This window comes from Cicer arietinum, chromosome 3 (assembly GCF_000331145.2).
Source record: "Cicer arietinum cultivar CDC Frontier isolate Library 1 chromosome 3, Cicar.CDCFrontier_v2.0, whole genome shotgun sequence".
Lineage (NCBI taxonomy): Eukaryota > Viridiplantae > Streptophyta > Magnoliopsida > Fabales > Fabaceae > Cicer > Cicer arietinum.
In genome coordinates, this window is record NC_021162.2 from 75,506,331 (window position 1) to 75,518,721 (window position 12,391).

At 29.5% G+C, this 12,391-nt stretch overlaps 1 protein-coding gene across 1 annotated transcript in view; it reads right to left on the reverse strand.

Annotated features, from left to right (window-relative positions):
* Positions 1-5,659, reverse strand: part of LOC101502433 (mediator of RNA polymerase II transcription subunit 14) — a 9,394-nt gene extending 3,735 nt beyond the window's left edge. Inside the window, exons 1-7 of the mRNA XM_073366771.1 lie at positions 5,070-5,659; positions 3,643-4,719; positions 3,220-3,314; positions 2,951-3,125; positions 1,846-2,815; positions 715-1,733; positions 4-139 (exon numbers count right to left, since the gene is read on the reverse strand). Coding sequence (XP_073222872.1) covers positions 4-139; positions 715-1,733; positions 1,846-2,815; positions 2,951-3,125; positions 3,220-3,314; positions 3,643-4,719; positions 5,070-5,285 — 3,688 coding nt within the window. The 5' untranslated portion in view covers positions 5,286-5,659. The remainder of the gene's footprint in view (positions 1-3; positions 140-714; positions 1,734-1,845; positions 2,816-2,950; positions 3,126-3,219; positions 3,315-3,642; positions 4,720-5,069) is intronic.
* Positions 5,660-12,391: the final 6,732 nt, after the last annotated feature.

The window sequence follows — 12,391 nt, forward strand, 5'->3', positions numbered from 1 at the left end:
GGGCGGCTGCAACCCCTGGAACAGGACCAGCTCGTGCTGGCCTGGTTGCAGCTGCCAGAGCATGCAACGGCCCTGCAGTCAGCCGAATGCAATCCAGAAGCGATGAAACTTCAGCTCCATTTATGAAGTCTTCTAGAAACTGTACAAAACACAAGCATCTAATATAGTAAATATATAGGCCTGGATTTTTTTTGGGATTGGTGGGGAATCATATAGGAACATTTTTCATAATTTCATAAAGTTATTCAAAAGAAAACTTTCCATAAAGTTTCTGGTTTCTTATTGCCACTGAAGTATCACAGAATAAAATTGCACCAAGCATATCAGCAGACATAACCATAAAAAACTAATCTACCGCACTCTCTAGTTTATACTGCTTAAAAAGGTGTACATGTGAAAGAAACATTCTGCTTGGTAGGTTTCACCTAAAAGGCAGTATAAATATGCAGAATAAACATGAAATGGATGAAGTCCAGTCAAAGGAGAACAATACCTTGCCGGATAGTGGGTATTGAGTCTAGTGAAAGGGAAAACAGATTGATTCCATAATCATGACGGGATAGTGTAACATGCATATATTCTTATAACTTCACACAATTAGAAGCATGATAGAAGAATATGGGCTTCCATTACTGGCGCAAAATATTAACAGATTTCTGGGGAGAAATGAGGAGAACAAACAAATAGCAATCAGTTGAAGTAAAACTAACAAACCTTGGTGTGAGGCCAAAGTTGATCAGGAGATACATGCATTGTGCAACCCTCTTTACTGGATTCCCATTCAACAACAAAACGAGCAAGGACACTTGAACCAAAGCTAAACCACAAGCTCATCAGTCCAACTGCCTCAATTCTAAATGCCCTTCTCATCTGTTCCGATAGTTTGTCTGCAGTATCTGAAGCAGTCTTGGCACCAGATATTTTGGCATCAGAACTTGTAATAAGCTCTTCTGACCTCTCATCTGCTCTTGTACCAAGCAACTTTCGCATGCCAATGGAAAATGTTCTTGCATTGGCAAGCCTTTGGATATCAGCCACTAATTTCTTTATACTATCTTCCTCGACTGATTGATAACTCAAAACAACACCATCTGGATCATAATGTATATGTGAATCTATATCAGATGTATTAGCAATTCGAACACCTGAACCCCATGGTGTGTTACTGCTCCCTTTCTGAAGCTCCCATAAATCCCTGAAGTGCTGGTCATTTATTTTAACATCCCAATACATACAACCAGGCCGGCCAAGTCGCAAGCATATATGTTGCCATGAATCACCTCTAGCAAATGGAAGTCGAAACCAAATGTTTGAGGATGCACTCCGGTAACCCACTTCTTCAACATATGATATCTCTAAAGCATCCATCTGGCTGGTTAGCCTAGCATGCTTAAGGCAAAGTGAAGAATGCCTGACCACATGAAGAAGAGCCGCTACATAAACGCTAGTTGGAGCATTTCCCTTATTTGCTTCTGCAATTAAACTTCCATAACTGCATCCTTCAGCTTTAGGAATCATTTCCGAGGAAAAAGTGCCAGGTGGCAAAGACAGTTGAGAGCCACATGAATCTGAAATCTTTCTTCTCTTGCAGTTTCCTTGATTTTTGAGAACACCTTGAAGAGATGGAATCAAATTCAACATATCTGAAGCTGTTCGCTTTCGAGATTTTTTATCATGTTCAGAGATAACATCTTCACTAGTGCCAAAAGCAACTGTGCATTCCAATCCCTGGGCTGTAAACATTCATATGATTACCGTCAGTATGGTTAAAAAAGGTAGAAAAAAATGAAACAGTGTAGATACACTTCACACAATAAAGATGAGGACACAAAGAAAGAATCTTACATACGGGAGTTGTAGCACATGAACTAGATCCAGCAGCCTTGAACGATTCAACAAGTGGTCCATTAGGTCTGGAACTAGGTGCTGACAATCGAGAGTTAGTTGGTCGGGGAGGAGATAACAGAGATGAACGACTACCAGATAAAGCATCATTAGCAGTATCTTCATCCATTGGAGTAGAGGAACTAATGTCAACAGAATGTGGAGATTTAACAGAAGCTAAATCCTGTTCAGACTTTGAGGCAGATAGCTTTTTTCCAACAGTGCTCCTTCCTTGTCCAGTGGGAATTGAGCCAACAGAACTAGATTGAACTGGACCCTTCACACCGCCTGATGAGAACATGGAACCATTATAGAGGGTAGTTACATTATTAACCTGTGATATCTGCATGCCTCCTTCCCACTTTGGAGATGGTATTCCAGCCTTTAAACTATGACTATTCATTGGGACAGAACCATAATGAGAAGGAAGAGATGTATTTGAGGGGGAAGCAAGATTTTGAATAGGGAATGGAGGTACAGAAGACCCTATCTCAAGTCCAAAAACTTCATCAACCAGTGATGAAAAACCTGATGGATGATGACCTCTTGAAATGTGTATGGAACTCTCCAGGCCTGTATCAGAATAAAGCTCATGTCCAAGTATTTGATTTGAACAAGAAACATTGGGCAAAATGGTGCGCAACTTTCCCCAGTCCACCAGGCTTAAATTCATTTCATCTTCAAGCACCTGCATTTGTGCTATATCAATTTTCTTGAACCGCAGCACCTGATTAAGGTCACCAAACAAATTATCTTTTCCGGATGGATCTGGGTGAGTCTCTAACAACTTAAACAAGGGTTTAAAATCTTTATCAAGTTGCATAAGCAGGAAGTAAGAGCTTCCACAGTCTGGAAATCCCATCATTAGCATCGCTGAACTGTTCAAAAAGGTTTTGGGTATTTTAACTGTATTCAGTCCATGCTCATATACCTGCAAGGGTGGTCCATAATCCATAAGTTTTACAGAAGCCGGTGATCTGAATAAAAGTAAGCTCAAAGACAGTCCAAAACTGATTTAGAGATTTTTCTTTGATCAATAAAAGGAGAAAATAACAGGAAAATATACCTCAAGGCCCAAAACCCTTCCGATAGATGCAAATAAGTGCAATATACTTTTGCTTCTCAAGCTTAGGAAAACCTCAGCTGCAGTCATAGATCCCTGATTTAAAGCTTCTTCACATTCTAACAAGGCAGAAGAAACAACTATGTTCTGTGATGATTGAAGAAGGAATCGGCCATTCCTGAATGAAAAAGGGGGGGAATTGATTTGAAAATCCCAAAGTTAAAATGCAAGAGATTAGTTAGGAAGAAAAACAAGTGAGTGAAATAAGGTACCTGATACTAATTCCAAGAGTACAAAATGAAGAGCCATAAGCACGCACACGCAGTACCTCATGCCCGTCCAACTCCTTGTTGCAGCACTTATCATCCTTCTTCAGACAGAAACATATCTTTATTTTAAAACCCGTCGAGATTAAAGAAATAAGGTAGTGCACAAAATTACATGGAAGATTCATAAGTAAATGAGGTGAACAGTATTTTAATAAGTACATGAAGGATCAAGAGGTGAACAGTATTTTAACTGGAACATGTGCATATCAACAAAGTAAACCTCAAACCATTGACAGATAATGCAGAAATAAGATTAATATAATTTTAGCATAAAACAAAACACACAAGAGTCATATAACAGAACAAGACTCGTAACAGAAATCCCAATGCAAAAAACCAATTTGGAATTTCTTCAATAAGCCTAACCTGCTTATGTTCAATATCAGGTTCACCCATACGAGACTGGAGCACAACATCATCTGCTGTTCTACAGACCTGAACGTTTTTTATCAATTCTCTTTTAATTTCCAGCAGCCGAGTATATCTATTGCAACGAATAGCCATTAGCAGCAACCCCTCAACATCAATACAATTCTGGTCTAAGAAAAACTCTGCCTCCTTGCCGGTTAACGGATCAATGACAAAGTTACTGTGTGTGCACTTTATCTGAAGATCTGATCCAGGTTCGACTTTAATAAATGGACACACACCTGAATCAGACATACCAGCATTTTTATCAAAATCTAACCAGTATACAATTTTCAACCCTGGAGTTCGTAAACCAGATGAATCAGATTCCCCATCAGGATTCTGCAAAGAGCTTGAACTTGCCCCATGACCACTGCCACCCTCGGTTATTAGCTCAAACCGAATTGCATCTTTCCATCTTCCCTGTCGAAGGGCTTGCACTTGCCTTATTACTGTGTCCATAACAAGTGCAACACACAGCTCATGAAGAACTGAGTACAATATTGAAAACGGATTTTCAGTCGCTGCCATCCGTCTCTCTAGATCATCTCCAAGCACATGTCTCCGCAGTTCTTCCAATTTCACAGGCTTATTTTTTTCACCGACAAGCAGCTCCAAATGCAATATTCTCCACAAGGACATGTGTCCTCGATACCCAAGTGTTAATAAAACCTGAAACTCTCCGTCCACCCTAACCATTGCAGTACCATCAGAAACTTGTATATCAGAAATTTCTTTGGGAAGAGAAACTTCAAGCAATTTGGACCGAACAAGCGTGTCCAACTTATTCAAAGCAGGCTTTTGCTTATCTTCAGTCAGGGCATACTGAGAACCAACATCTTCTATACACTTTGGCAAACGCTGGTAACTTCCACTGAGAAGAATTTCAACGGCAGAGGGAACATCGTAAACTGGAGCCCGAGCTTGCTGAAGCCCCTCGTGCATAAAAAACAACGAATCCGCAGCCTGAGTAAAACACATGTCGTGATTCGAAACAGTGGAAGCCAATTGCTGACAGTGTTGTATCAAAGGAACCTGCAAAGCCACGAATTATAAGCAAATAATCACAAAATAAAGTGATTTTTCTCTTTCTCTAACACTAATTATTATCATTATTAATTCATACATAATCAACACTCCATTTATTAAAGGAACCTATAAGGCCACAAATTACAATGAAATCATACATAAATAAATCTTTGTTTCTCTTGCTCTAACACTAGTTATCATCATCATCATCATCATTATCGTAACCATATGATACACGACGAACACATTATATATACTTTAATCAAATAAAAATTAACTAATAACAAAAAACAATAGCAGAGTCGATATTCAAGAAGATAAGTGGGAGAAATATGAAAGGAGTTGAAAAAACACGCCTGTTGGCACCACTTGGAAAGGACATTGAGACGGATCATGCGCTGTTGAGTCTTGCTGAGGAACTTGAGCATACTAATCTTCTTATCGGTATCGGATAATTCGATGGACCTACATTTATCGACAAGTTCTTTAAGGGAGTTGTATGAATCCTGAGCAGTACGAGTAACGAGAGTGGATAACTCCACCGTCTGTTGCCCTAACTCCGCCGTAGCCATTGATTCTGTTATTCTTCTAGGGTTCTTCCAAATCTGTTAATTGTCAATGCATTTAAACCAAATTAGGGTTTTAGGGTTACGCCTTCAATGGTTAATTTTTACGTATGCCTTAGCCAATTACGAGCAAGAGAGAAAGACGAACAACGAGACGCCGTTAACTGATTCCTGATTCCTGATTCCGCACTCTCTCACTCTATCTGTGAGTTTGTGTCTCTTGACCTTCACTCATGCTCGTGTTTCCCCTCTCTCTCTCTTTCTCTCTCTATCTCTATCTCTCTATATATATTGATTTGTTTCAACTCGTACTACTAGTCTTTCTTACACCTTTTTCTTATTCACAGAAATATGTTAGATTTTGATCTATGTTTTTTGTTGCAATTTTTTCATATTATGTATGTTTCAAGAAATTGGTTATAAAAAACGCGGATCATACGGTGGATCACTTTTTTTTATAGATATATCAGGATTTATATGATTAATTTTATTAATTTGAAATTTTATTATGATTTACTTAAATAAACCCTAACATGAGTGATTATTCAATGCTATACTAAAATTATTGAATCCAGGCATTTTTATTCTTCCATTCAATATATTAACTCTGTGATTTTCCATTTTATTTAGACTATGATAACTTGATTTTCTATTAACATTGCAAAGGAAACCAGTCTACAGTGAAAAATAAGTCATCTAATTTTGCAAGTTTTTTTACTTTTATTGATCTTTTTGTTATTTTAAAAAGGAAAAGGAAATTGTAGAGTTAATTAGAAAAATATAATGATTGGAGACAAGGGATTTATAATTGAGTGTAACACGACAAGTTAGTATTAACAAATATAGTAGTAACAAATAAAGTAATCGGTGTTTATTCCTTGTGAAACTAAAATCATGAGATTTAGGTTTGATTGGGTCTTACCATTCAATATATCAATTTCTTATAAGTTTCAACTTTATTTAGAACCAAACGTAACTATATGATAACTTGATTTCCTATTAATATTGCAAAGGAGAGGAAAAAATAACTCATCTAATTTTGCAAGAAAGTCCTCACTTTTTCAAATTTTGATTTGATGGTTGTGGTCAAAGTTATTGATTAGCATTTGACTCTTTATTAATCAATTTTATATTTAAATAAAATGTTGTTGAGTTACTTAAAAATAAATGCTAAGTATAACAAAATACTAACAAGTATACTTAGAAACATGTTAAGTAACTAAATATAGAAATTGTACATTAAAGATATATCGAAAGTGATGTTTTCAACTTTTTAAATATTTGAAATGTATTATTTTTAATACAAAAATTTTAATTTTAACTATTTTAACAATTACAGTAAAAACACTTATTAGCATCACGTGTAAGTATATTGATCGGGGCCATCATAAAGTATTTAGATCAGACATTTATATGATATAGATTTTATATTTTGTTTGTGGATATTATGTATTTTTATTATTATTTTATTACGAGTATAATTGAATGTTTTTTATATATAAATATAATTTTATTTATGTATTTGAATTTGTTTGTTGTTGTAACTCAACACAATTTGTGAGATTTTAGATTTTTATTGTAAATGAAATTTTTTAGCTCTTTTAGTTAAATTATATTAATAAAATCATGGTTTTTTAGACAAAATATTTCTCATGGTTCATCAAGTTAAGTTTATGTAACAATTCAATTATTTATCAATTTTTTCTAAATTGATTATTTATATAATTTTAAGTAACTATTTGATCTTTATGTCTTAAAATGTCAAACTTTTTTTATATAAATCCAAAAAATTCATCATCGTTTTAAAATAAAACTCAAAAAATTATTAATCATCTTCAACAAAATTCATATTTTCATAAAATTCATAATTTTAATTTTCAAATAAATTCATATTTAATCTCCAACTACAACAACATAAAATAATTTAGTATTTGGTAAAAATAAAAACATATTGTTATACACTAAGCTAGACAAATGTTTGCCACTAAACTACTAATATAATTTTTTCTTATAGTTTTATATAAAAATAAATTTAATTATAATATATTAATTATAATTTATTATAAAATTATACACAGAATAAATATTTATTATTATAATTAGTTTTATATTAATAACTCCGACATAAAAATAAGAACTATTATAACACTAACTATAACTTTCACATCTAACGTCGGAACATATGAAACTTAGTCAACTATAGTGTATGATTGATAACACCGATTATACAATATTAACTATAATATATTATAAAAATCATATATAAAACAAATATTTGTCAATAAAAATATCATTAAAATGGTTGTTTTTAATATTATCTTTATAAATATGAGACAATTATAATACATTAACTATATTTTTTTATACATTAACTTTTTAACATTCTTTTATAAAAACGAATCACTAAAAAAAATAGTTATAGCGTACAATTTATATACATAATTATAAACGTTTGTAACTAATCAGTTAATTTATTCTAAATATATTATGAAAATAAAAATAAAATATTAATTATAGTTTATTATAAAAGTTATATATGGGACATGTATTTATTCCTAAATAATTACTTAAAATGAATATCTTTTTAATATCTTCGATATAAAAAGTAAAATATAACTACAATAAATTAAATATAATTTTTCATACACGTACAATTTATACAAGGAAAAAATAATTTTTGTAACATTCCGACCTTTACAGATATCAACAGTGTTAGTCACGACTTTTTCATTCCCCTTTCCTCTTCGTAGTAAATAGCGAGTTTTTGTCTTCAATAAAATTTGATCTCGTACCATGGAGACAACTACAACTGTCTATTTATTTTCACCATCAATTGAGCCACATACTTATCTCCATGTACCGAATTCAATTCCCGTAAAAATCCGCTATTTTTTACGGAGATGAAACAAGTGAGAAAATCCTGATTAACGATAAAGTTGTTACAACAATAAAATTATGTGTGATAATTATTTGTCTTATTTGACTTGTTGTAGTTGATAAAGTTGTCAATAAAAATTAATTTTTTTTTTTTTTTTTTTTTTTAATGTAAAAAGAAATTGCAATAATTAATGTAAGAAGAATTTGCAATAAGGATTTGCGGTTTGGTGTGACTCAACTCATATGAATGAGTAGAAATTTAGTTTTTTCATAATAAAAGTTAACAAAAAAAAGTCATAAATTTTTTTAATCAATAAATATTTTAAATAATTTTTTATATTCAAAATTTTACAATTTTCACTTATCAATTGTTTAGTTTACCTATTGATTGTAACATATGAAATAAGAGCGAGAGAAAGACAAGCGAGAGAGGGTTAGGAGATAAATGCTACACTTCTTCTGATTAGTGAAACAGAGAAAAAAAGACGAAAGAATAAATTAGAGCGGGCTCCACTTTTTTTTTCTTTCTCCCCAACTATGCAAAGAAAGAGGAGAGAAAGTCTCATATACATATATATATATATATATATATATATATATATATATATATATATATATATATATATTGTTTCTTTTTACATGCCCTTCTCTGTCATTAATAATAATTTTTGATGATCACGCACTTTGCACTTTTTTCATAATATATAATGCAATTCTTTTTTAATTTGCTTTGCAATCTGCACTTGTTTTGTACATAATTTTTTTTTTCAATTTATGTTATTTTGTAATTAATTGAATAGTATATTATAAAATGTATTTCTTATATTATTTGTATTGTAATTTTCGCTAATTTTGTGTGTAACTTTTTTTTAACGATTTCTCTTGTTTTTGTAATTTAATTAATTGAATGGTTTGTATAAATCAATTTAAATAACTTTGTAAAATTAAAATTAGTAAATATATTATATTGAAATAATGTTTTAATTTTGTAAATAAATTTAAAGTTAAAAGTATAATATTTTTGTCTAAGGATAATTTAGTCTTTTTTATGCACTTAATTTTTTTTTTCTTTCTATTTCGTTCATCTTTCGTTTATATTAAACAATATATCAAATTTTTCTTATTTATGATTTCTCTCTTCTCATACTATCTCTCACCTATTTATTTCTTTTTACTTTTGTCCGCAACCAATCACACCGTTATTCTTTTTTAGGATGTTCTAAATTATAATGTTAATAATTATCATATACTGAGAATACATTATAATATATTAACTATAATTTTTCACGCTTCGATTTTTTTTTATGTTTTTTCAAAAAAGTGAATCATAAAAAAAAACCATTGAAGCATACGATTCATAAACAAAGTAAATGATTGTCATTAAATAATTAGTTTAATTTAGTTTTTCTTTTTGTATTTTGTAAAAAAAAGAATATAATATACTAATTAAAATATATTATAAAATTATAAAAATCATACACGCAAATGCTTGTCACCAAATACTTCATTAAAAATTATTAGTAGTTTTTTTAACATCGTCGACATGAAAATGAAGCCAATTATAGCGTGGTAAGTATAATTTTATCACATCAATGTTTTGAGGATATTTTTAGCTTTGATTAAAACGAGACTCTAATGAAACAATTGTAGTTTACAATTTATACATAAGACAAATGTTTGTCATAATCAATTAGTTTAATTTAATATTTTACGAATATCTTTTAATATAAACTATAATAACTATAGTATATTATAAAATTATACACGGAACAAATATTTATCATTAAAAGTTTCGTTAAGATTAATATTTTAATTTTTTAATATAAAAATGAGAATAATTATAATACATAAACTATAATTTTGTACACATCAATTTTTTTGACGTTCTTTTTATGAAAACTAACAAAAATCTTGGGCTGATGCGTTGGTATTTTATATGTATTTCATTCATACATCAAATAAAAAAATCTCATTTTATTAATTAGTGACAAATATTTATCCCATATTTTTTATTAATGACAAAGATTTATCTTATATTTTTTTCAATATATATCAATGAAAAATATTTATCTTATATTTTTTTTAATATATATCAATGACAAATATTTATTCGGGAATTTTTATATTTATTATTGACAAATATTTGTCATATGATTTTTTAATATCTATCAATAATAGATATTTGTTAAATGTTTTATTAGAATTACTATTATTATTATTATTATTATTATTATTATTATTATTATTATTATTATTATTATTATATCTCACACAACTGTAAGGTCTCGGGTTCAAACCCGGTACAAGATGTTCAATCCAACTTAACAATATGACACTTAGGGATGGGAATAGGCTAGGCCGTCCGTCACGGGCCTGTGGCTTGTCCTACTTATGGTCTGGTCTTGCCTGACCTATTTAATAAAAAGGTTAGGCTTAGGCCATTTTTAAAGCCTATTTATTTAAATAGGTCAAGCTCAAGCTTATAAAAAAGCCTATTAGGCCTGACAGGCGACCTATATATATATATTTTATTATTTATTAATATTATTTATTATTATTATATTAATAATATTATTTTCTATTTTATATTCTATCAATTAAGCAATTACTCAGTAAGCATTACATATTCAGTAGTTGTTCCATATTCGGTAGCATTTCATATTTGGTAGTTATTTCATATTTGGTAGTTGTTCAATTAGTTAATCACTCAGTAGTCTTCCATATTTGTTTAAAAGATAATAATGAGTGTGTTTGTCTCAGAAAAAAATCTATTATTTAACACAAAAAATTATTTTTTAGGGTTTAAAGGATGTTTGTTTCATATTTTTTAAAAATTATTTTAAATAGGCTTCCAGGCCAGGCCAGACTTTTAAAAAGGCCGGACCAGACCGAAAAAAAGCCTATTATAGGCCGTAGGCCAGGCTTAGGCCTAAAAAATAAATCGTAGGCCAGACTCAGACCTTTCAAAGTCTGGCCTGACCTATTCCCACCCCTAATGACAGTTGAGCTAGGGCTTAATGACGTTTTATTAAAATTATTAATAGCAAACATTTGTCTTATATTTTTTTTATTTATCACCGTCAAATATATACGTTTATTTATTTGTCATAGATAAATATTTGTCAAATTTTTTTTATGCATCAGTTATAAATATTTATTTGATATATTTTTAATATTTATAAATGACTAATTTTTATTTTATATATATTATTTTTTGTAATATTTAAAATTGAAGAGTGCAATTTTGATTATTTTAATATTAGTTTTTTTGCTAGTATTCTCATATGTTATTTTGATAGTTGGAAGATAAAAAATAATGTATAATTGAGATAAAATACATGGTGGAGTAATTTTGATTTGTGTATATAATAATAATTAGAAAGTAGTATTTTGTTGTATAAAAAATCTGTATGAAGTAAATTATTATTTTTAACCCTAAATTTTGGCAATGCTTAAAAATGAGGAGGACAATATTGATTTTTTTTTATAGTTATTTTTTGTATAAGATAATTATTATTTTTAATTATTTATTTCACACTAAGGTAGTTATATTTAATTTGTAAAAAAGACACGTAGCTATACTTTTTCTTTAGTAGTTACTTTATTTATATATATATATATAGTTCTTATATTGACAGTAAACTCTTATATTGAGAGTAGATTTGACAATGGTTAAAAATAAAGAGGATAAATTGGTGTTTTTATAGTTATTATTTTTTCTGAGAAGATAAAAAAAAGAAGTAGTTATGTTATTAGAGATAGTATATTTGTAATATCATAGACATGTGAATAAGAACAATTATAATGTATTTGCAATAATTTTTTAACTTTTTTTATATATATAAAAACAAACCACTAAAAAAAAAATAGTTGTAGAATATAATTCATGTACAAAATAAATATTTATCATCAATCAATAAATTTAATTTAGTATATTTTAAATATTTTATAAATATAAACAATGATAATCATAATATATTAATTAAAATTTATTATAAAAATCATTCACGAGATAAATAATATTTGCCACTTACAAATTAATTAAATTAAATATTTTATAATATCGAATAAATAAAGATGAGATGACTTATAACACACATACTACAATCTACTTGAATATTAACCAATTCAATTAACTTTTAACAATTATATATATATATATATATATATATATATATATATATATATATATATATATATTTTTTAAAAAAAAAAAATATGTGTAATATATATAC